This window comes from Saccopteryx leptura, chromosome 1, assembly GCF_036850995.1.
Source record: "Saccopteryx leptura isolate mSacLep1 chromosome 1, mSacLep1_pri_phased_curated, whole genome shotgun sequence".
Taxonomy (NCBI): domain Eukaryota; kingdom Metazoa; phylum Chordata; class Mammalia; order Chiroptera; family Emballonuridae; genus Saccopteryx; species Saccopteryx leptura.
This window is the reverse complement of record NC_089503.1, coordinates 7,959,618-7,984,821: the sequence shown is the minus strand read 5'-3', so window position 1 is coordinate 7,984,821 and position 25,204 is coordinate 7,959,618. Positions and strand designations below refer to the sequence as shown.

The 25,204-nt window shown below is 47.9% G+C and overlaps 1 protein-coding gene across 2 annotated transcripts; it reads left to right on the top strand.

Moving 5' to 3' along the window:
- Positions 1–7,088: 7,088 nt before the first annotated feature.
- Positions 7,089–24,785, top strand: DPF2 (double PHD fingers 2). Of its 2 annotated transcripts, XM_066355291.1 has the most exons (12): positions 7,089–7,220; positions 13,296–13,456; positions 13,848–13,955; positions 14,280–14,443; positions 15,638–15,730; positions 15,865–15,943; positions 16,460–16,501; positions 17,546–17,683; positions 18,148–18,276; positions 18,433–18,545; positions 19,592–19,673; positions 23,498–24,785. In XM_066355291.1, exons 1-12 carry the CDS (start codon positions 7,189–7,191, stop codon positions 23,572–23,574), a joined length of 1,218 nt encoding a protein of 405 aa, XP_066211388.1. In that variant the 5' UTR covers positions 7,089–7,188; the 3' UTR covers positions 23,575–24,785. The 2 variants fall into 2 exon arrangements, with proteins under 2 accessions (XP_066211388.1, XP_066211472.1); XM_066355375.1 differs by lacking the exon at positions 16,460–16,501.
- Positions 24,786–25,204: the final 419 nt, after the last annotated feature.

Sequence of the window (25,204 nt, the reverse complement as noted above, 5' to 3'; positions counted from 1 at the left end):
CTCAGCCCAAAGGGCACTGAGCATGTCGGGCCACGTGGGTCCCACCACCAGCGGCTCCTTCCCCCACCCCAGACCCTTTGGATGAAGGCTCTGCTGAAATGGACTCACCTTTTGCCTCCCTTCTGCCTCACCCCCCTCAGATGCCCTGACTTCGAGGCAGGGAAGAAGCAGAGCACAGTAGCCAGACCTTTGGCGTCATGTCCTAGACTGGGAGCATGGCATCAACCAGCGAAGGTCCCTCTACCCCATCCCCTCCCACATAACCAGGGGTTCTAATTGCAATAAAACTTGCTGCTGCTCGTAGTTGTCCTCCCCGAACCCTTGTCCCTGAAGACAGGCTAGTCTCTGCAACCTGGGCTGACCCTGGAGGAGATCCCAGCTCCTGGCTTTGTGCTGGGCTGGTGCTGCCCTTTGAAAGATTTTACCTTATTCCCGGCCCCAGGCCGGGAGGGATCCACGCTGACTCATCTCATCAGCGCTGTTTAGTGAGCACCTGCCGTGTACTTAGCATGCTCCAGGTGCTGGGGATACAAGACAGATGTGAGCCTTGCTCTCCTGAAGCTCACATCCTAGGAGGAGAAAGATGTTAAATTTGTAATCAAATAAGATGGTTTCCAATAGTGTTGAATACTATGAAGAAAACATGATTGGGAATGCCGGGGGCAGGGTACAGGTGGTGTCAGGGCACATTAGGATGGTCCCACGTGATTCTGAGCCAAACATAGGACACTTAGGAATATGTAGGTACTGGTTCCTTGCAGATATTTATGCTTGTCATTACCTTCTTTAAACACTAAGCAGTGTTATTTTATGGTCATTATCAGATAATTCCAGTATCTTAAATCTTTGTGGGTCAATTTATGTTTTCTGTTGTTTGTAAGAGTTCTTGTGCAGGGTTTTTTGTTTCTTTGTGTGCCTGATTATCTTTGATTGTGGACTGGTATCATATCTGAAAAAATGTTTTGAGAAATAAGTTGAAGTCTGGGATGACAGACAGTACATTCCTTCAGAAAGGATAGTGCTTGGTACCACATATGCTTGCTTCTGCCATGTGACTAGGGGCATTATGGGGATGGCTCCAAGTTCAACCCAAGTTTAATCCAAGTTCAGGGCTTGGGCTTCCTTGGACCACCCAGGTAACATGATTCTGGGTTACATGTCCAGAGAAGTCGGGGTCCCATCTCAAGGTGTGTGTGTGGGGGGTGGGCTGTCTGACTTCCTGCTATGGGCTGGCTCTCGATTTTGATATTTTACTCTCCCCGCCAAGGACTGCCAAACAACAGCTCGATTTCACAGGTATATCTTCCAGATCAGGAAACGTCTTCAGAACAAAAATTGCTTTGAATTCTAGGCTCACCTATCTGGGTTTGAGCCTCCTAAATGTTGGCCCAGTAATTCTTCACTGTATTATTAGCTTTTCAATGCTTTTAAGATATTTTCCCCCTAACTTTCTCTGATTTTTAGTTTGTCTTCAGTGGGAGTATTGTAATTAAATACCTAACCAATAGCCTGTCTCCAATTAACTATCTAAATGTTAATTAAGAAGCTTCCCAGGCTTTCATTTATATTTCTATCTGTCCCCACTGGGTAACAGCAATTCTGTTACCCTTTCACAATTAGTTTCACTCACCCCAGCCAATAGTGGTATCCCCTTTTTACGTTCTTGCCCAGTGGATGTAGAATGCAAAACGAGACCTATTGGCAGTCTGGGCTCCTAACTTAGAGAAGTCACTTGTGCCCCCTAGTGGAAACATCCTCCCCTTTGGTCCTTAAGGCTCTAGATCCGCCGAGGCAGAACCAGAGTGGCAAGCACAGGAAACATTTTGCAAAAGAATCATTAGTTGAGATGGCAGGTGGCTGCACATCCAGTTCCACTCCTTGGTTCCTGTCTATAAGAGAAAAACTGTATATATATTCTGGCCCCTGGTTCTGAGCATGTGGAGTTTCTGTTGTTCAGTGATGCAGCACTTCTTAGAAGAATACTTAAAAGAACTGAAAGCCATTAACTCTGGCCTCATAAACTACCTTTACAATTATATAGAACTAGCCTACTTACTAGTACTGGTACTAATATTTTTTAGTTTAAATTTTTTATTGAATTATACATACAGAGAAGTGCACAAATCTTGTGCAATTCAATTATTATTATTATTTTTTTTTGTATTTTTCTGAAGCTGGAAACGGGGAGAGACAGTCAGACAGACTCCCGCATGCGCCCAACCGGGATCCACCCGGCACGCCCACCAGGGGGCGATGCTCTGCCCCTCTGGGGCGTTGCTCTGTTGCGACCAGAGCCACTCCAGCACCTGGGGCAGAGGCCAAGGAGCCATCCCCAGCGCCCAGGCCATCTTTGCTCCAATGGAGCCTCGCTGCAGGAGGGGAAGAGAGAGACAGAGAGGAAGGAGAGGGGGAGGGGTGTAGAAGCAGATGGGCGCTTCTCCTGTGTGCCCTGGCCGGGAATCGAACCCGGGACTTCTGCACGCCAGGCCGACGCTCTACCATTGAGCCAACCGGCCAGGGCCCAGTTCAATTAATTTTTACAGAGCAAACACACAAATGTAACGACTACCCAGGTGAAGAAAAGGAACATTACCAGCACCCCAGTAGCCACCTCATGCCCTCTCCTTGTCGCTATCCTGTAAAGGTAACCACTCTCGTGACTTCTAGCCCCATAATGTGTCTGTTTATGTAACTTCATATAAATGGAATCATAAAAGATGTCTTCTTTTAAAACTGACTTCTATTCAATATTAAGTTTTTGAGATTGGTTCATGTTGTTGTACAGCAATAGTCTGTTCTTTTTATTGTTGTTTACTCCATTCTGCTGTTGTAGGCATTTGGAATGGTTCTAGTTTGAAGTTATTACAATTAATTCTGTTGTGAACGGGGAGAGACAGTCAGACAGACTCCCGCATGCGCCCAACCGGGATCCACCCGGCACGCCCACCGGGGGCGGAGCTCTGCCCACCAGGGGGCGATGCTCTGCCGCGACCAGAGCCACTCTAGCGCCTGGGGCAGAGGCCAAGGAGCCATCCCCAGTGCCCGGGCCATCTTTGCTCCAATGGAGCCTTGGTTGCGGGAGGGGAAGAGAGAGACAGAGAGGAAGGAGGGGGGGGGGAGGAGAAGCAAATGGGCGCTTCTCCTATGTGCCCTGGCCGGGAATCAAACCCGGGTCCCCCTCACGCCAGGCCGACGCTCTACCGCTGAGCCAACCGGCCAGGGCTTGTTGTGAACATTCTTGCATGTGCTCTTTGGTATATAGAAAATGCTGGGTCATCGAGTATGTGAATGTTCATCTTTAGTGCTAGCACACTCTGTTAGTCAGTTTGGGCTGCTGTAACAAAATACCTTGGACTGGGTGGCTTCGACAACAGAAGTTTATTTCTCACAGCTCTGGAGGCTAGGAAGTCCAAGATCAAAGTGCCAGCTGGTTCCAGGTGAGGGCCCACTCTGCCTTGTAGAGATCTCCCTTCTTGCTGTGTCCTCACATGGCCTTTCTTTGTGGAGAGAGATATCTCTCTGTTGTCTTCTTAAAAGGCCACTAATCCCCATCATGAGGGTCCTGCCTTCTTGACCTCATCTCAACCTAATTACCTCCCAAAGGCCCTATCTCCAAACATCATCACATTGGGGATTAGGGCGTCAACATAAACTTGGGGGGAATGCAACATTTAGGCCATATCACATACTTTTGACACCTGCACCCTTTGTCCCCACAGTCATGTGGTTCCCAGAGGTAAAAAAGTACACCAGAATTATCTCTGGTTTTTCTTTCAAGTTGCTAACGTCTATTCTGCAAGTTTGGTGCGAGGTGAACAATGACAACTATCTCACAACCCTCACCTGCCAAACATGATTTTAAGGCATAGTGATGGTAAAATGTGTCCTGATTCTGAAATGTTAAAATAGGGTAGGAGGAAGGGGAGAGTACATCTGGGAACTGATAAAATAGGTATATGACAAGGACCAAAGACCAAGTCCTGGGGACTCTGTTATAGGTGGAACAGAGGACAGAGTCAAGAAGATAGGCTGGTGACCTGACCTGTGGTGGTGTAGTGGATAAAGCATTGACCTGGAATGCTGAGGTCACCAGTTTGAAGCCCTGGGCTTGCCCGGTCAAGGCACATGCGACAAGCAAGCAATAAACAACCAGAGTGAAGCAACTATCAGTTGATACTTCTTGCTTCCCTGCCCCCACCCCGTGTCCTCTCTCTGTAAAATCAATAAATAAAATCTGAAAAAAAAGAAGGAAGGAAAGAAAGAGAAAGAAAGAAAGAAAGAAAGAAAGAAAGAAAAAGAAATAGGCTGATGGAAATGACCGTGTGATAGAACAACCCGGTGCGTGTCTCAGAAACGTGGAGTGAAGTTTGATAAAGGACGGAATGGTCACTGGTGTCATAGGAGTTGACAGGCTGGTGAGAAGAGAGAAGAGATCCCTAAATCTGTTGAAATGAAGGTCATGGTGGCTTTGTTAGGAGCTGTTGTTCTAAATTAACTGGTGGGAACAAAATCCCCGTGAAATTAGTCAGAAATAGCTCTGGTCAGATAGCTCAGTTGGTCATCCTGATACGTCAAGGTTGTGGGTTTGATGCCCAAACAGGGCACATGCAATAAATGCATAAATACATGAAACAATAAATCAATGTTTTCCTTTCTCTAAAATCAATAAATAATTTTATTATTTAAAGATTTTTTTTGTATTTTATTCTTTTTTTTTTTTTTGAGACAGAGAGAGAGTCAAGAGGGATAGACAGGGACAGACAGACAGGAATGAAGAGATGAGAAGCATCAATCATTAGTTTTTCGTTGTGCATTGCGACACCTTAGTTGTTCATTGATTGCTTTCTCATATGTGCCTTGACCGTGGGCCTTCAGCAGATCGAGTAACCCCTTGCTCGATCCAGCGACCTTGGGTCCAAGCTGGTGAGCTTTGCTCAAACCAGATGAGCCCGTGCTCAAGCTGGCGACCTTGGGGTCTCGAACCTGGGTCCTTCCGCATCCCAGTCTGACGCTCTATCCACTGCACCACTGCCTGGTCAGGCATTTTTATTTATTCATTTTAAAGAGGATGGGAGGGAGGGAGAGAGAGAGAGAGAGAAAGAGAGAGAGTAGGGTAGGGGGAGAACCAGGAAGCATCAACTCCCATATGTGCCTTGACCAGGCAAACCCAGGGTTTTGAACTGGCAACCTCAGCGTTCCAGGTTGACACTTTATCCACTGCGCTACCACAGGTCAGGCTAAATTCAGTAAATAATTTTTAAAAATTAGGCAGAAAGACTTGGAAATAAGTCAACAGAGATAAGGAGTATAAACAGGACATTTGCTATGGAAAGGTGAAAAGAAATGGGGTGACAATTGAAGACAGACATGGGCTTAAGGAAGGGCTTTACATTAAAAAGAAGAGGCTATTAAGCCATGTTTGTACATAAATTTGCATGATTCAACAGTGAAGGAGAAATGAATGGTACAAAAAGGTATGGCTTGACTGGTGGAAGTGCAGTGGATAGAGTGTCAACCCTGAAACAGTGAGGTCCCCAGCTTGAACTCCAAGGTCACCAGCTTGAGCACGAGCTCTGTGGGCTTCAGCAGGGGCTTGCCAGCTGGAGTGAGGGGGTGTGAGATCATCGACATGATCCTACCGTCCCTGGCTTGAGCACCCCCACTCCCATCAAGGTATGTATGAGAAACAATTGATGAATAAACAACTAAAGTGGAGCAACTATGAGTTGCTGCTTCTCATCTCCTCATTCTTTCTCTAAGACAGGGGTCTCAAACTCAACTCAGCATGTGGGCCGCAGAGCAAGATCACAGCCATTTGGCGGGCCGCACTAGGTCTACAAAAGGCAACTGTTACGCAACACTTTTCTCACTGCAGTTGAAAACAAAAAAAAAATCAGTACAAAATTGTTCGGCGGGCCACATGCGGACCGCGGGCCACGAGTTTGAGACCCCTGCTCTAAAATCAGTTTTTAAAATGTTTTAAAAAAATAAAAAGAAAGGATAGTTGCAGGAGGTAAGTTCTTCAGAACCTAACTGTAGGGATGAGTAGGAAGCAAGGGAGAAGAGGTGGGTACCAGTGAAGTTGGTGGCTAAGTTTGGTGGCAGTGAGCATAGGTAGTTAGATAGTTATTAAGGTAGAATAAGGTAGCTGGAAGGAGTCAAAATATTAAAGTTTAATAAAACTAGAAGGCCTACTTCAGTAGGAAGCTGCAACATCCTATTTAACTTAATTTGCTAAAAGGCTAAAAGCAGTCATAAGCCCAACTGTATAGTTCAGGAAGCTATTGTGTCCTCAGAGTCCCTTGTACCCTCAGTCCTCTGGACCCAGGTATGGGAGTTTTCTCAAGGCACTGGTGCTGGGGAAGCAAGGAAATGCTTCCACTTTAGGACATGCGCATTGAAAGTCATAGTTGGACAGGGGGCTAAAACACTGAGAGGTCAAGAAACAAGACTGGTTAAAGGGAGGGTCCAACCCTGGTCAGGGAAAACTCAACAATATATGAAGGTAATATGGAGTCTCTGGGCAGTGCCACTAGGGCCTTCTTTGTCACTGAGAGTGTATTAATTTCCCCTAATAAATTTTGTCACTACGTTTAAAGTTCCCACGCGTGTGCTATTATAATTCTTTTCTCTCGACACCTCTAACAGATTCGTTTTCACCGGCAACAGCAGGAAGGCGAAGTAACTTTTGTCAAACCCCAATATGTAGCCCAAAGACTTGCCCGGTTCTGGCGTAAATTTTCCTCTCTAAAATGGGCACATGTTTGGCAGCCCCTGTTAACTGTGGACTACTCTTATCTTCTGCTACCCACAAACCCGCTAACCCACTAACTCACCCACCCATCCCCCGCCTGAGACGAGAGCAAAGGGTTAACCATAGGTTAAAGCTCAGCTAGGTAGCAGGACACAACCGTTCAGTATTTCCACCTCCACTGCTCTAAATGGAAAAGGTGACGTTCCTGCGGGAGGCTCCGGGCGCGCACCGTGTCCGTCGCGCCTGCGCGTCCAGCTCCTTCGCTTCCGGGCCCCCTGGCTCCACGCCTGTTCTCCCTAGCTCGCTCTCGAGGGCGCGCGCGCTCGGGCGGCGCCTGCGCAGAGGCACTAGGAAACTGTGTTCCCTCGTTAGGTCCCGGCGCCTGCGCGCTGTGGAGTCCAGGCCTCCCAGCCTAAGAGAGAGGAGCAGGGAAGATGGCGGCTGTGGTGGAAAATGTAGTGAAGCTGTGAGTGGTCGACACCTCTTTCTCTGCCAGGCGGGGAGGTCTTGGAAGGGGCCTGGGAGGAGGGGGCGGTGCGGGAAGGGACGAGGCGAAGGGAGGGACGTGCCAGGGAAGGCCATGGTGCGACTCCCACTGAAGGCAACAGGAGACTCAGAGAAGACGTTGCGCTTCTTTGGAAACTTGTGGAGGCCCGGGGGGGGGGGGGGGCACCCGGAGCCCCCTCGGCTCCGCGGGTTGCGCGGTCGGAGCGCCCCTTCGGATGGGCTGGCCGTTGGAGTGTGGCGCCCCTGTTGCGTGCGGGAGACGCAGCCCCGGGGTCGCTCCCGAGACGCCGCCGTCTGAGGAGCCGGGCCGAGGGCGGGCCCGGGACCGACCCGTGTCCCCGGGAAGCCGGGTCACCGGCCTCTCCCATCGGCTGCCCGCAGGCAGCCCTGGAGCAACAGGCTCCTCTGCTCGGAGCGGCTCGGCCCCGCGGGGCTGTTCTAAACAGCTCCGTGACGTGAGGGGTTCCCAAGACCAAAATTATTCTCGGGATTCGGGAAGGATCTGTTGCAGAGCAGATACGGGAGGGAAGGAACTTCAGGGGAAAGGGCCTTCGCGGCGGCCGGTCCCCGCCATCGAAACACGGGAATTGCACGGAAGCTGTCCAGACGCCTTTGCAACCCGGACGCGGCGCCTGGGTCGGCGGATTTAGAGCCCAATTAAAGTTCATGGTTGCTGGGGAAATGGAGAATGGCCCGATCGCCACGAGTGAAAAAGGCTCTGGGATTCGATTTAACCCGGCCTCCTCCCTAAAGAGGAATCTGAAGGAGTTGTGAAATAGGTTCATGCCCCCTGGCGAATAGAGCAGGCTCCTTTTAATCGGGCTTAGTGCCCGGGTGGGAAAATTGAGAGGTGTCTAGTTGCCCAGTTAGGGCTTTTGGGTTTTGACTGGACAGGGTAAAGGTTTGGGGACTGTTCTAAGGGACTCGCAGCTTCTCATCTTCTTTGTGGTGAGCTGAGCCCCACTCTTCCCAAGAGCCTTTTTTAAGGGCACACTGCTTCTACCCTCCCTGCCTGGAGCCTTTTCTCTGAGAATGCTTTCCCACGTCCATTAAGCTAAGTGCCTTCTTCTCTAGTGGTTTTCTTGTTTTTGTTTTTTTTTTTAAACTTGGCTTTCCGCAGAATCCTGCTGCCTCTTTCAGCCATTCCCTCCGCCCAACATCATTAGCTTTCACTCTGATCTGCCCACTCCTGTTTCCCCAGCTTCTCTGCAGGCTGACATTTCCCTCAATTTAGAAATAAGTCTTGATCTACTACTTGTATAGTTATTCTTTCTGACTCAGATATCTTTCTTTAAATTTTTTAATTGACTTTAGAGAGACAGAGTAAGGGAGAGAGAGAGGAACATTTATTTGTTCTACTTAGCTGCGAATTCATTGGTTGCTTCCGGTATGTGTCCTGATTGGGGATCAAACCCACAACCTTGGCATTTCAGGATGACCCTCACCAGCCAGGGCCTGTTCATTCTTTGTTTCTCTACCTTTCTCTTTGTTGACTCTCCCCATCCCATGGTAAGGGGAGGTTTTACACAGGTTTCCTGCCTTGTGAAAAAGAAAGCTTCTACCTTGGAATTTTTACTTTACTGAAGGAATGTCAGACTTGCCTAGATTTTGTGAGTTGTCTGTAATGACATTTTTTTTTCTGTTGGAAGACTTTCTTCAGGGAAATAGGGTTGCCAACCCTTCTGTGTAGTGTTAGGAGTGAAAGATTGTCCATTTAAATGGAGCATGACCTCTTATGTTTTTCTCTTTAAAGACTATGGAGATTGTGAGGGTCACCAGCCACTGGCTCCTGAACACCTGAAATGAGAAACCAACATTCTCCTCCTTGGTTCTAGCTGCAGAGAGCTGTGGATCACAATACATTTTTCTACAGAACTTTCCCTTAAAGAAGGGGGCTTGCATTCCTCCAGCACCATTCTCACCCTGGAAAAAGATGCTTCTCTATTGCTTTTCTTGATGTGGTGTGCCTAGTCTTCTGACAGCCGAGGTTATACGTTAAACTCAGGATTACTGGCTCGTTTTTTCTGACTAGCATCTTGTTCTGGGAGAGGAATTTTCCTATTTGTAAATTCTCTGTCTCTTCAAATGTGGTGTCATAATTGAAACAGTCTTTAAGGTGTCTTTTTTTTTTTTTTTTTTTAAGGTGTCTTACTAGGGTAAAATAATAGTGAATAGCTGTGGCTTCTGACCAGTTTTGAAAACTTCTGACTTAGGTAATAAGATCTAGAGAATAATGTAGGCTTGAAATTTCTTGTGCTAGGAAGACGTTTTTAAGAGCTCTTTTTCATTCTCTCTTGCTGTCTCCTCATCAGATCCTCTCTCCCCACACATATGTTTCATTCCCAGCTCTTGCTCACGAGACAGTGTGCCCCACCTTCTGAAATTCCACTCAGCCCACAAGAACTTTGATAAAATATCTCTCACCCATTCCTCCCAAACTGTTTCCAGCCTCTTTGCTCTGACTTTGCAGCTCTCAGCCTGTCTGGCATTTCCTTCCATTCGACTTCCAGTGTCAGTATCAATTCCCATCAGCAGAAACAAAGGAGCTGCTGCACTCAGCCTTGTTTATACCATTTTCCTGTGTTATGAGGACACGGCTGCCTCCTAAAGGCAAGCAAATGTGAACCTGTTCCATTCTCTCCACTCTCCAACACAAGATTTATGCTTACCGCAAATTACGGTTATTTCGACTCGTTGAATCAGGCCTGCTGTCTTGTGGTGGACTGAGCCCCACTCTTCCCAAGAGCCTTTTATAAGGATACACTGCCTTCTGTATGGTATGTCTTTTTCAGTTGTTGTGAACATGCCAAACTGTGCCTAAGTGCTCTGTGTGGCTGCTCATTGAAAGCCCCCCCTCAGATCCCAGAGCAGGGTTTCTTGGTGTAGCTCAAGATACGGACATAAGCAAGAGACTTATCTGTCCAGCTTCTCATGCTAAGAGTCTCCCTCTTGTAGAATATTTTGGAGCTTACCTCATCCTGCCTCTCTGGTGTATAGCAGAGGAACCTGAGATCCACATGGGTTGACTAAATGTTCCATTTATTTGGTAACTTTTAGCCAAGCCAGGTTATTTTATTCCTAAGTCAAAACAAGATGCCCAGACATCTTTATGGGTACTGGGGATACTGTGTGTGTGTGTCGAGGTGGGGGGGGGAATCACCTCTGCCCTCTGTTTATTTTTAATTTGATCAAATATACTGCTCACAGAAATTAGGGGATATTTTATAGCTTCATATTCATTTGGAAACATCCCCTAATTTTTGTGAGCAATATATATAGATATGGATTGTTACAATTTAAGCTCCAGTGCTAAAGTGCTTGTTATGCCCTAAAGGATGAGAGCAAGATTGTTTCTATATACATACTTCTTCAAACCAGATAACTGCTGGCACTGTGAAGTTTTCATCTTCTTTAGAGCACTTAAAGGTTTACCTTTGATTAAGATTTTAAATTGAGTCTTTTGAATCTATGATGGTTCCTTCCTGGGGAAGGGCCTTGGAACAAACAGGTTTTGTATCAGTATAACAATACTCAGTAAAGAGTAGGCAAGGAAGTTAGACATTTTCAGGTGTTTTTCATTGACTGTAAAATTAGTGTATAGAAATAATTAATTGCTCAGTAAGTGCCTAGTTCAAAATTCAAAAGGTATAAAAAGAGCATGTAGGAGAAAGTCCTCTAGCCACCTGGTTTTTCTTGCTGGAGGCCTATGTTTATATTCCATCTTTTTTTTTCCATAAATGGTAGTCCTATTTATGGAAAACTTCTCAACTCTGTACCTTGCTTTTTTTCCCTAGTTATCTTGGAGATTGTTTAATATCAGTACATAAAGAACCTCTTTTTTTTTTTTTTTTTTTTACAGAGACAGATTCAGAAAGAGGGATAGACAGGGACAGACAGACAGGGACGGAGAAAGATGAGAAGCATCAATCATCAGTTTTTTTGTTGTAGCACTTTAGTTGTTCATTGATTGCTTTCTCATATGTGCCTTGATCGTGGGGCTACAGTAGACCAAGTAACCCCTTGCTCAAGCCAGCGACCTTGGGTCCAACCTGGTGAGCTTTGCTCAAGCCAGATGAGCCTGCGCTCAAGCTGGCGACCTCGGGGTCTCGAACCTGGGTCTTCTGCATTCCCAGTCTGACGCTCTATCCACTGTGCCACTGCCTGGTCAGGCTCTTTTCTTTCTTTCTTTCTTTCTTTCTTTCTTTCTTTCTTTCTTTCTTTCTTTCTTTCTTTTTAATACACATTTTAAATTTTTAATTTATGTTTTGAGTCTACACAGAGAGGAAGGGAGAAAGAGAGACAGAAACATTGATCTGTTCCTGTAGGTGCCTTGACTGGGGGTCAAACCTGCATCCTTTGTGTTATGGGGATGACGCTCAAACCAGCCAAGCTAATCGGTCAGGGCAGAACTTCCTTCTTTCTCTATGGCTAAATAGAATTTAATTATATAGAGTACTAGGGTTTGCTAAGTGTAATTAAGTAAGTCTCCCAGACCTTGTTGAACTCTTCCTTTTTTTTTTTCTTTTTTCTTTTTCTGAAGTGAGAAGCGGGGAGGCTGAGAGACAAACTTCCACATGTGCCTGACCGGGATCCACTGGGGGGCGATGCTCTGCCCATCTAGGGCATTGCTTTGTTGCAACCAGAGCCATTCTAGTGCCTGAGGTAGAGGCCATAGAGCCATCCTCAGCACCCAGGCCAACTTTGCTCCAGTGGAGCCTTGGCTGCAGGAGGAGAAGAGAGAGACAGAGAGAAAGGAGAGGGGGAGGGGTGGAGAAGCAGATGGGAGCTTCTCCTGTGTGCCTTGGCCGGGAATCAAACCCAGGACTTCCACACGCCGGGCCAATGCTCTACCGCTAAGCCAGCCGGTCAGGGCTATTTTCCTTTTTTATAAAAAGGAGTTAACCTCTGCTTCTCAGAGTCATGAGGGTTAAGAGAAATAGCCTCTTGTTTTTTAACCTTGATCCCCTTTAGAGAAATAGCATTGTACCTTACTGGTGGTGATACAGTGGAGAAAGTATCAACCTGGGATGTTAAAGTCCAAGGTTCAAAACCCTAAGATCGCTGGCTTGTGTGCAGGCTCACCAGCTTGAGCCAGGGTATTGCTGGCCTGAGCATGGCATCATTGACATGATCCCATGGTTGCTGGCTTGAGCTGAAAGGTTGCTGGCTTGAGCAAGGGGTCACTAGCTCTGCTGGAGCCTCCCAGTCAAGGCACATATGAGAAGCAATCAATGAACAACTAATGTGATGCAACTATGAGTTGATGCTTCTTATCTCTCTACCTTCCTGTCTCTCTCTCAAAAAAACCCACATTTTTTTAAAATTAAAAAAAATAACATTTATTGCCTGACCGGGTGGTGGCGTAGTGGATAGAGCATTGGACTGGGATGCAGAGAACACAGGTTTGAGACCCCAAGGTCACTAGCTTGGGTGCGGGCTCATCTGGTTTGAGCAAGGCTCACCAGCTTGGGCCCAAACTCGCTGGCTTGAGCAAGGAGTCACTCGCTCTGCTGTAGGCCCCTCCCCCCATCAAGGCACATATGAGAAAGCAATCAACGGACATCTAAGGTGCCGCAACAAAGAATTGATGCTTCTCATCTCTCTCCCTTCCTGTCTGTCTCTCTCTCTGATTCTCTCTGCCACAAAATAAATAAATTAAAATGCTTAAAAAAAAAAAAGAATTAAAAAAAATAGCATTTATTGTGAGTAGCACAGAGTTTGGACTCATTAGAGGCATAAAATGAACATTAGTTCCTTCTCTTTGTTGGTTAGACTTAAGTCTGATTAGACACAGGAAGAAATTATGTGGTCCTGATGGTAATTTATTTGTAAAGTGCCTTTTCTCATAATGGCTTATTGAAGTGGCTTGGTGTCCCGTGAGGCAGAAGTGGAGTCAGAACCAAAACAACAGTCTGCCAGTCCCTTGAGCCTTCTAGAGAAGCAGATGGCAAGGGACAGGGATAGCTTGGTACCCTGTGCCCCGCCCCTCACCCCTGAAACATACATGCCCACCTGATTGTTGTCTTTACTGCAGCCTTGGAGAGCAGTACTACAAAGATGCCATGGAGCAGTGCCACAATTACAACGCCCGTCTCTGCGCTGAGCGCAGCGTGCGCTTGCCTTTCTTGGACTCTCAGACTGGAGTAGCCCAGAGCAACTGTTACATCTGGATGGAAAAGCGACACCGGGGTCCAGGTGAGGGTCCAGACTCAGGAACACAAGGAGGAAGGAAGAAGCTTTCTCATTTCAGAAATGAGCCAGCTGATAGGGTTTTCCCTACTGCTTTCCACGCATGGATGAATATGGTCTTCCCACAATTAGAGGCCAGGGAGGAAGAAGTAGACAGGTTTACACCAGCATCTTGGTTTTCTGCGGACTGAGGCTATTGTGGGGCTTCTGCAGAGCTATGTGTTAGCCAAGGCCCCTGAGTTTACATCTATTTTTCTTTACCATAACTATCCCACCCACCCTACCCCAGCACTGCTCATATTCCACCCTTGCTCTAGAACTCTATTCATTTAGAAAGTGTTTGATATTATTTTCTAGGACTGGGTTAGGGCTTGACTTCTCTCTCTTCCTTCCACAGGATTGGCTTCTGGGCAGCTGTACTCCTACCCTGCCCGGCGCTGGCGGAAAAAGCGGCGAGCTCACCCTCCTGAGGACCCAAGACTTTCTTTCCCATCCATTAAACCAGGTAAAGTACACTGCTTTTTGAGCAGGGGCATGGCTTGCTACATGATAAAGAGTCCTGCTAATTTCCTGTTGTGCACCGGGCCTAATGCTAAATTCTGAAGATACTAAAATGAATAAAATGTGATTCCTTTCTTTAAAGAGCTCAAATAGAAGAGACAAGTAAACAGATCATTTGTGGTGCCAGGTGAATTAGAATATCTTGGTTCCCGGGCCGCCAGAGACTGGAAGACAGGGATTGGCCTGTGGCTGGCCTCATACTCTGTGGGCCCAGAGCAGTCTGCTTTCAGCCCGTCTGAGGCTTGCCTCATCCTGACCTTGCCTGCAGACACCGACCAGACCCTGAAGAAGGAGGGACTGATCTCTCAGGACGGCAGTAGTTTAGAGGCTCTGTTGCGTACTGACCCCCTGGAAAAGCGAGGAGCCCCAGATCCCCGAGTTGATGATGACAGCCTGGGCGAGTTTCCTGTGACCAACAGTCGAGCACGGAAGGTACAAGAGTAACACTGGCTAAGGGAACTTTGGAGACGTCCTCATCAGAGGCCACCCAGTAATAGGAATGGAAGGAAGCTGAGGGCCAGGAGGCAAGAGTTCTGCTGTTTCATTTCCTAATGCACTGGATACTGACTGGCTCCGCTCTTACAATCCAGTCTTGTCTACTGCTTTCCTTTTAAGTACAGACTCATTCATTTTTTTTTTTTTTTTATTCAGTGAGAGGAGGGGAGGTAGAGACAGGCTCCCGCATGTACCCTTACCAGTATCCACCTGGCCAGCCCACTAGGGGGTGATGCTCTGCCCATCTAGGGCATTGCTCAGCAACTGAGCTTTTCTTAGCACCTGAAGCAGAGGCCATGGAGCCATCCTCAGTACCCAGGGCCAGCTCACTCCAATCGAGCCATGGCTGCGGGAGGAGAAGAGAAAGAAGTGAGGGGGGTGTGAGGAAGCAGATGGCACTTCTCTTGTGTGCCCTGACTGGAAATCGAACCTGGAACATTCACACACTGGGCTGATGCTCTACCACTGAGCCAACCGGCCAGGACCGACTCTCATTTATCTTTTGTCACAAAAGTTTTTTGGTGCCTGGGCTTACATAGGTGAAATTGACCTGGTCCCTGCCAATAGGTATGATAAAACTATACGTAAAAATAGTAAGAGCTAAAAATAGTTCAGATGCGGTACTGTTTTTCCATCATTTTCTCCAGTCTCTACAATCTTATGAAGTAGGTACTGTGGTCCCCATTTCACATATAGGGAGGCTGAAGCAGCGATTAACAAAAACTTCCCATAAGGCCACACAATTAAACAGCAAAGCTTTAGATCTAAGAAGTGAGGTGCTGGCAGGGAACGACGAGTAAACATGCTCCCTGGGCAGCAGATCAGCGGCAGGAGTGGGCACGGCTACCTGGAGTATCAGGGAAAGCTGTATGGAAACAGGACATTTGATTCAGCCACTTGGAGGTGGTGGGAAAGGCACTCCTGGCTAGGGGACAATATAGAGTGGCACGGAGGAGGGCAGCCCAGAACATTGAAGGGAGAAGGACAGGATTATAGGGTGTTAAAGGGCAGCAGTGAGAAATGAGGCCGGAGTGGAGGGTCACAAAGGAGCTCTGGCCTTGCCAGTGCCACCGTGGGGGAGCTTTTGGATGTACATTATTTCTGCCCATCCTAATCGTCCTATCTACTCAGCGGATCCTAGAACCAGATGACTTCCTGGATGACCTTGATGATGAGGACTACGAGGAAGACACTCCCAAGCGGCGGGGCAAGGGGAAATCCAAGGTGAGGGGCCCACGTTCTGCCTGTCAGGGCACGGGAGCCTGATGATTCACATGAGATTAGCAGCTACTTCCAGGAGTGTTGGACTCCTTAGGCCTAGACACCTTAGTAAGAGCATGCTTTTGCTCTTTTGGCAGGGAAAAAGTGTGGGCAGTGCCCGTAAGAAGCTGGATGCTTCCATCTTGGAGGACCGGGACAAGCCCTATGCCTGTGACAGTGAGTGCCTCCTGTGTGGATGGGTAGTCCTCGGCTTGGACCCAGCTCCTGCTCAGGCTGAGAGAGGAGGGAGGGCTGTGTTCTTGCTCAGTGTGGTAAAATAAGCCTGCCTGGACTCCTGTCCTGCCTGCTGACCGGTTCCTTCTGAGACCCCGGGAGGCCCTGCTCTCTGCTACCCGACGGGTGGGAACTGCATGCTCTGGGAGAGACTTTAGCCATCCCCTGGGGAGGGGGTGCTGGTGAGGGGCACACACAGCAGGCAGAATCAGCCTCTTGATAGAGGGCATCCAGGTCTGCTGGCCCCAGTGAAGCCAGGGCCCCAGGAGTCCAACACCCAGTTTTTCAATGTCTGTTCTCTCTCCCCCTTTTCTCTGACTCCCCACTTCTGTCCCTCCACCCTGGGAGCACCATCGCCGCTGGGGTGTCTCTCTAGTTTGCTCCACTTTCCTGCTGCTGCTGCTCCTGTCTCGAGTGTATCAAGGCCTTCTTCTCATGACTTTTCTTTCTGTCTTTCAGATAGTTTCAAACAAAAGCATACCTCGAAAGCGCCCCAGAGAGGTAGCTCTCTCAACTTTTCAGACTTTTGGTTTTCCTATCCCTTTTCCCCTTCTCCCTTGTTCCTGCTGCCTTTCTCATCACCTATGATTTAAAAATCCTATGATTTAAAAGTCTCTGGAATGGCTTGGGGATAGGAGCCATGGACTTTCTGTGGTGTTCCACTCCTCCCAGTCCCGGAAGCTGCCTTTACCACTGCTTGTCTCCCACCAGCTCACTCCTAGGGCTGCTCGGGCCCCCTGCATGGGGTGGCTTCAGAAGCATTATAAGCAATCTGTTACAAACAGATCCCTCTGCTCCCCCTTCCCCAGAACAGCCACTGTGGTGAGCTTCTGTTCCCCACCTTCCTGCCATGTCCTCCTCCCATCCTCTTCCCATTCCTTTCCTGCTGGTTCCCTTGCTCTTCCTGGTATCACTGCTCAAAAGGACAAGATGTCACAAGGGGATCTGCTTTCCTTGCTGGTTGGTGGGGTTGGGCAAGCTCTGATTGGTTGGGAGTGTCGTTGAATTTCTTTGAGGGCTAGCTACCCTGCAGACTCAGTTGATAGGTTATCCCCAAGAGTCCCAGGCCCTGTTCTTTTATCTGCTTTGGGCAGAGATGGGCTCTGGTGTATATATGGGGTAGCATGAGCCTCCCACATTTACTGAGTGGGGGAAAAGTTTGGATTGTCTTCCTTACCTTTCCTCCTTCCTGCCATATTGCAAGACTATAGAAATTCCCTTTTCTTCCTGACCTGGAGCTCCCCAGACTATCCCCAGGGCAAGTGCCGATGGGGTCAGGGCTCAGCCTCATAGCCAGCCCATGTGGGAGAGTGGAGAGGGCCATGGGCTGGGTTTAGCAGGGAGAAGAGCCATGGAAGCTGGAGAGGCCCAGGGCCTGATGCTCCTGGCTCAGGGCAGGCTGCCATCACTGAAGGCCTGTCTCAGAACAGAGCTGATTGGGGCGGGAGTGGTTGCCTCTACCCCTGGTGGAGCCCCACAGCTTAGAGGGACAAGGATGCAGCACTCTCGGATCATAACTTTCTCTACAATCTTCTTCTCACTCAGTTTGTGGAAAACGTTACAAAAACCGACCAGGCCTCAGTTACCACTATGCCCACTCCCACTTGGCTGAAGAGGAGGGTGAGGACAAGGAAGACTCGCAGCCACCCACCCCGGTTTCTCAGAGGTCCGAGGAGCAGAAATGTAAGCTGAGGTGTCACATGTGAGGCAAGCAGGAGTTGGCCTGCTTTTGAAAAACCCTTCTTTCAGGGATTTTTTTTTTTTTTTTACAGAGACAGAGAGTCAGGGAGAGGGATAGACAGGGACAGACAGTCAGGAATGGAGAGGGATGAGAATCATTAGTTTTTTGTTGCGACACCTTAGTTGTTCATTGATTGCTTTCTCATATGTGCCTTGACTGGGGGGCTATAGCAGACCAAGTAACCCCTTGCTGGAGCCAGCAATCTTGGGTCCAAGCTGGTGAGCTTTGCTCAAATCAGATGAGCCCACGCTCAAGCTGACGACCTCAGGGTCTTGAACCCAGATCCTCTGCATCCCAGTCTGACGCTCTATCCACTGCGCCACCACCTGCTCAGGCTCCTTCAGGGATATTGAGAGGCCTCTAGGCCCCCGTGCACATCATCAAAGTTCTTTCTTTTTCCCCCTAGCCAAGAAGGGTCCCGATGGATTGGCCCTGCCCAACAACTACTGTGACTTCTGCCTGGGGGACTCAAAGATCAACAAGAAGACAGGACAACCCGAGGAGCTGGTGTCCTGTTCTGACTGTGGCCGCTCAGGTACTTCTAACCCAGGAGCAAGGGCTTCCATGGCTAGCACCAGTCTCCTAGAGGTTCTTGGCTTGCCAGTGTCCAGTGGCTGTTACAGTCAACCAGGTCGCCTTGCTTCTTCCCCGTTTCCAGCTGCCTGTTTCACTCGTTCCCCCTCCCCCACAGGGCACCCGTCTTGCCTGCAGTTCACCCCTGTGATGATGGCAGCAGTGAAGACCTACCGCTGGCAGTGCATCGAGTGCAAGTGCTGCAACATCTGTGGCACCTCTGAGAACGACGTGCGTGAGCCCGCCCTCCCGCACACTCCTCAGCTCTGTTTTCCACTGTTCCCTCTAAAGAGGGCTTTCTTTTCAAAGGGAGCAAGACCCCCTCCTGCACGCCCTCCCCAACATCCCAGGTGGCACTTCATTTGGCAGGTGTTTATTGAGTGTCAGACACTGTTCTGGGCACTGAGGACACCAAACAAGACAAAGAAAGTCCCTGCTTTTTTTATTCTTGTGAGAATAAGCAGTAAGCAAGTAGATGAGTAACTTTTTTTTATTGATTTGAAAGAGAAACATCAGTCTGTTGTTCCACTTACCTGTGCACTCACTGGTTGATTCTTGTATGTGCCCCTACCAGGGATCAAACACACAACCTTGGCATGTTAGGCTGATGCTTTAACCAGCTGAGCTACCTGGCCAGGCTATATCATTCCAATTTTAGTATATGTGCTGCTGAAGCGACATGAGGGACATTGTGAAGAAAATTAAACCATCAGTGTGGCAGAGAGTAACTAGTGGGTTGGGAGAAAGATGGCTTTTTGAGGCCGTGATGTCGGTGTTGCAGTTTGAATGGTACAAAGGAGCCAGTGCTAGAAGATTGGGGGGTGGAGCGTTCCCTGGAAAGGAGCAGCAAGCGCAAAGACCAAAGGCGGCAGGCCAGGTGTACTGAGGCCCGTGTGGCTGGGTGGAGCCTTCTTGCATTGGGAGAGGGGCTAGAAGATGAGATTGGAGGGTAGGAGCACCAGGTCTGAGGGTTTAATCAGGGCAGTGATACGGCATGTCTTATATTTTAAGAAGTTAACTTTTGCTGCTCTGTGGAGAGGTGATTGTAGAGGACACTGGGGAGACTGAGATCAGTTATGCAGCTGCTGGGTAGAGATGGACAGCGGTGGTTTTCTCTCCAGAGGGATCCACCTCTGTTCTTACCTGCCACCTGTCCTGCCTTTCTTGAGAGTAACAGCAGTGTCTACAGAAGCTTCCTTCCTACCTGCCCCAGTGGCCTAACCGAGGCCTGTTAGCCATTCACCTGCCCCCTTCTCTTTCCATCTTGCCTTCTCTAGGACCAGCTGCTCTTCTGTGATGACTGTGATCGTGGCTACCACATGTACTGTCTTACCCCGTCCATGTCTGAGCCTCCTGAAGGTAGGTGGCCAGGATCTTACTCAGAACTGTTATGAGTAACTTGGACCATCACCTGTACAATAAATGAGTTCTCTTATCAGTGACATATCCTTCCAAATTGGGAGTAGGCACTTTACCCTCACTCAGTTTAGAATGCTTTCCTAGGATTTTAGCCTCAAGGGTCTAATGCAGTGGTTCTCAAACTTTTTGAAGTTGGGGCATATTTAAAATCCTACAAATAATTGTAGGTGCATTATATACAAATTTCTGAGAGAGATGCTATAATAAGTAAGTCAGATATTAAAGAAAAAAATATAAAGTCCAAGCGTGCTTTTATGGTAATTAAGTGAAATAAGACAAAATTAAATTTATTCTGACATTAAAATACATTTTTATGTTACATGTTTTGAGTTATGCTTTTTAGAATTCATAAAAAGGGATTAAAAAATAAAAAAACAAAAAATTTATCTTTTTATATATATAGATACATTCTTAGTAAGATTTAGTAAATTCGAAAGGTCCTGGTATGAATGTGTTAAGCTTTTTCATTCTTGTGTTTATGAGAAACATGAGCCTGATGTGCCCTAGCGATTTCTTCAATGTTTGAGCAGATATTTGAAAGGCAAACTCTCATTTCCCCATCAATACATTGAAGAATTCCTCTCTTTTTACTCTTAATTGTGTTGAGTGCAGAAAACCCCCACCATACATATCATCTTAACTTTACACCAAACCCTCCAGTCATTCCGGGGAACATGGGGGGTAGTGCAAACCATCCAGCACCACAGCTTAACTGCCTTTTGCAACCTAATCAGGCAAGTGAGGTCGGGGGATGGGCCAATTGTCAGCTTACAGCCAATTCCCCACACCTCTGTCCCCCAAAAATCTAAACTCCAAAAACCCTGTTGGTTTTTTGGTCCCCAACAGGCACATATTTCTCTGGAATACCATAGAGCACACCTGGAAATCTTCTAGGGTGCACCAGTGTGCCCTGGCGCACACTTTGAGAACCACTGGTCTAATGTTTACACATTGTCGCCAGATAAATGTGCAAATACAGCATATCAGCATCCCAGGAGAGAGCAGATACTAAGCAGAGAACAGTTACCAGAAGGAGTGATTTGTTTTCCCTCAGCCAGTCCAGGAAACTCATTTCATGGCTAAAGTGATGCTTTGGTTTCAGCTCTCTGAACTTGACAGAATTTGAGTATTCATTTCCAGTCAGTCCGGAAGGGAGTTAAAGCTGGAGTCAGAGTGGTGGGTCACTCCTGTCCTTAGGTAGTTTGATTAGTAATGCCCATGCTTTTTTTTCAAGGGGAGGGGGAGGAAGAAGGGAGAGAGATGAGAACCATCAGTTTATAGTTGTGGCATTTTAGTTGTTCCTTGATTGCTTTTCATGTACCTTGATGGAGGGGGGGGCGCTTCCAGCAAGCCAGGAACCCCTGGCTCAAGCTGGTGACCTTGGGGTTTTCAAACCTGGGACCTCTGTCCGCATTCAGTGCTCTATCCACTGTGCCACCACTGCTCAGGCTGGGCAGCTCTTTGAGGAACCCAGTGCCCCCCCCCCCCCCCCCGGCACAGTACCTTCACCTTTGTCCTCCCCTTTTAACCGCCAAGGGCCTTTGGCCCTGCGAAGCTTGGCTGGCTCACTTCTACCACGTCTGTAACCTTTTAAATAAACTTTCTCTTATAATTGGGGGGGAGGGGGTGGCTACTTCTCCACAAGTCCCCTTTTAGCCAAATCTCTGTGTCAGGCCCCTCCTTTAGAGAAATTTGGGAGTTTACTCAGAAGGATGTGGATGCCTCAGTAGCTGTTACTGTGCACAGAGGATGTGGGCCAGCATTGCAGGCACGAGAAAGTGGCTCACTGTGTGATATGAGCTAACAGTTATAACCTGTTAGACAGCTCAAACTGCTGCCCCCCCCCCCCAAGAGAAGCAGGCCACTGACAAAAGGCTAACAGTCCTTTAGCAGCTGCACGGGAACACTCAGCTCTTGTCATCTGTCATGCTGAATTTAGAAATCTACTTTGGGAAGAAGCAGTGGGTCCTGTGTTTTATTTTTTTAACCATAAAATACCAGTTTACAGATAAAATTCTATATAAACTGTAGAAGGACTTTCCTCTTGAAGTACTGCCAGATGCAGGCAGCTGAGGGGGATGTCACAGAAGCCAGCAGATGGTATAGGCTCTAGCTCAGTGGTTTGCAAACTATACACCTCAGCCAAATCCTAGCTCTAGCTAGTTTATATAGTTCTCAAGCTAAGAATGATTTTAACATTTTAAAGGGAGTTTTTTTTAAAAAGTAAGGTTATATATGGCTCATATAGCCTAAAATATTTGAGTCATATATCTCTGAAGAGCTGATAAAAGCTGGATTCTTTCCCAGAATAATGTCCAAATATATGTACAGTTATGCTTATAATTTCAAGACATTAAGGGTTAATTCTGTTTCTCAAAAAAAAAAAAAAAAAGAGGAGAATCCAACTATAGTAAATATTATTGAACAAGGTATGAACCAGTTAATTATTTATTTATTTTTATTCAGTGAGAGTAGGGGAGGCAGAGAGACTCCCACATGTGCCCTGACTGGGATCTACGCAGCAAGCCCACTAGTGGGTGATACTCTGCCCATCTGCGGTATTGCTTTGTTGCTCAGCAACTGAGTTCTTAGTGCCTGAGGCTGAGGCCGAGGAGCCATCCTCAGTTTCCCGGGGCCAACTTGCTCTAGTTGAGCCATGGCTGCAGGAGGAGAGGAGAGAGAGAGAGAGAAGCAAGAAAGAGGGGTGGAGAAGCAGACGGGGGGCTTCTGTGTTCCCTGACTAGGAATCAAACCTGGGACATCTATATGCCAGGCCAATGCACTACCACTGAGCAAACTGGCCAGGGCCAGAGCCAGTTGTTTTTTGTAAGGGACATTATTTCCTGTTTCTATGTGGAACTAGACTTGGGTTCTGACAAGTTGGGTCTTCATAGTTCACCCCTTTCCTCTGCTGGGTCCTCAGACTTGGCTCAAACACCTAGTGGTGATTAGAGGCCATCTCATCTTTCTGTGGTTTTTCAAAGAAAGTTATATGAAATCAAAATTGGTTTTTCTAGAGCCTCTATTCATGATTTTTATTCTAACCTTTGGGGCTATGAGATCGAATCTGATTCTTCTGTAATCACAAGGTTAAACCTGGGATGCTTTAAAAAATTGTATCTGCCTGACCAGGCGGTGGCGCAGTGGATAGAGCATCGGACTGGGATACAGAGGACCCAGGTTCGAGACTCCAAGGTCACTAGCTTGAGCACGGGGTCATCTGGTTTGAGCAAAGCTCACCAGCTTGGACCCAAGGTTGTTGGCTCGAGCAAGGGGTCACTCAGTCTGCTGTAGCCCCATGGTCAAGGCACATATGAGAAAGCAATCAATGAACAACTAAGGTGTCACAACGAAAAACTGATGATTGATGCTTCGCTTCTCATCTCTCTCCATTCCTGTCTGTCTGTTCCTATCTATTCCTCTCTCTGACTCTCTCTCTCTCTCTCTCTCTCTCTCTGTAAAAAAAAAAAAATTGTATCTGCCCAGATTCTCCTAGAGATTCTGATTTAATAGGGCCAAGAGGGTCTGGGAGTCTGTATTCTGAAATAGTTCTCCAGTCATCTCCATCGAGAATTGTTTTTCATGATATTTGAAGACCTAACAGTTTCTCCCAGTTCAAAATTAACTGTGAAACTTTGCTACTTGAGACTGTCTCCCCTCCTACCTGTAGCCGATCCTGCTACTGAGGTGATTTGTGGAGATGGGAAGGACAGCAGGTTAGGATTGTGTGGGACCCATCCTAACCCCATTATGCTTCTCTGCAGGAAGTTGGAGCTGCCACTTGTGTCTGGACCTGCTGAAGGAGAAAGCTTCCATCTACCAGAACCAGAACTCCTCTTGATGTGGCCAGTCCCCGTTCCCCCCATACATCTAGGGCTGTTTCTTCCTCTCGTTTTTCATATTCACCGTTCCCTTCCTCCTCTTCTTTCACAAGTCCAGAGAACCTGGGGGTGGTCGTGTCAACCTGCCTTTGGCAGCAGCAAGCTGAGGTGGCAGCTCTGACTGCCTCTGGCCCCATGCCCTCGGGAGAACAAAGCAGCAACTGCCCCATGACGCACCTCTGGGCCCAGCTTCTCACTGCTCTCCGTGACGTGCATTCACTCTGCCTGCCTTGGGCTCTGGCTCTGGTGATCACAGGGTTTAACAGTGTCCACTGAGAAAGCGTTGGGGTCACAGCTCACTGCTCTCTCAGCTTTGCCTCCACTCTGGTCCTTGGGGTTTCCCTTCCCCCTGAGGCAAGCCAGGCCAGGGCCTCTACCAGGAGCAGCTGGGAGTGAGCAACTGAGCAAACTGAGGAAGTGCTTGCAAGGAGCTTTCTGTGCCCTTCCTGCTGCTTAACCTCACCGCCGCCTTCCCCCAGAGCGGCTCTGCAGCCCTCTGTTCCTGCAACCCAGGATTCGTCGCCTGAGCCAGGATGCTCTTGGTCTCCCTCTGGGCTCTGCCCTGTCCCTCCCCAGGAGGAAAGCAGCTTCCCCTGATTCCTCTGTGCTTTCCTGGCTCGTTCTCACAGGCGGTCTCTAGTGACTGCACTATTCCCCACCTTTGGAATTTCCTAACCTCTGCTTCCCTTCCTTATTCCTTTTGGTTTTGTGGGGAGAGGGGAAGAATCGGGGGGCCAGGCCAGCAGCTTGGGGGTCACAGGGAGACGGACAATGTGCCTGTTTTTTAACTCGATGAAAAAGCCTACCTCCAAAATCCCCTTTTTGTTATTCCTGGACCTGGTTATTCAGCTCCTGCCCTTAACTGAATTGGGAGCCTCTGCCTCCTGCTCTGTGTATCCTGGTTCCTGAGTCACGGGGAAGCCACGTAGACATCCCTTTCTTCCCTTGCACACTCGCTAGCAGCTGGTAAGGTCTTCACTCTCTGATTCCTCAGTTTTCTGCCTGGTGACACTTAAGTAGTGGGAAGGACACTCCATGCCAGGACACCCTGGAGTGCCTTCCCCTTGGCTGTGGGCAGGCCCTAATTCACTGTTGCTTTGGAGTTGTGTCTTTTTTCTTTCTTTAGTTCCTGTATTCTAAACATTAGTACAAATAAATGTTTTTACACAGAGCCCTCTGCTGGATAGTTTATTGCCTGACTCCCTTTCCTGGTCATGAAGGCCACTCATTCTAAAACTTTCTTATGATTTGAAATATAGTTTTTTCTCCCAAATTAAAATTTTTGCTGAGCCCCAATCTGTAAAGCAGATACAAAGTTAAGTACTTTTATGTAAAGTCAAGTTATAATAGTTCCTTGTTATAAGGAACAGTGAGGTCCTGGCCGGTTGGCTCAGTGGTAGAGCATTGGCCTGGTGTGTGGATGTTCCAGGTTCAATTCCCAGTCAGGGCACACAGGAGAAGCAACCATCTGCTTCTCCGCCCTTCCCCCCTTCTCTCACTCTCTTCCTCTCCCACAGCCATGGTTTGATTGGTTCAAGCTCATTGGCCCTGGGTGCTAAGGATGGCTCTGTGGAGTCTGCCTCAGGTGCT

Coding starts and splice junctions, on each gene's coding strand:
- DPF2 (XM_066355291.1), top strand. CDS start 7,189: ATGGCGGCTGTGGTGGAAAATGTAGTGAAGCT. Junction 7,221..13,295: donor GTGGAAAATGTAGTGAAGCT/GTGAGTGGTCGA, acceptor TCTTTACTGCAG/CCTTGGAGAGCAGTACTACA. Junction 14,444..15,637: donor CCAACAGTCGAGCACGGAAG/GTACAAGAGTAA, acceptor CTATCTACTCAG/CGGATCCTAGAACCAGATGA.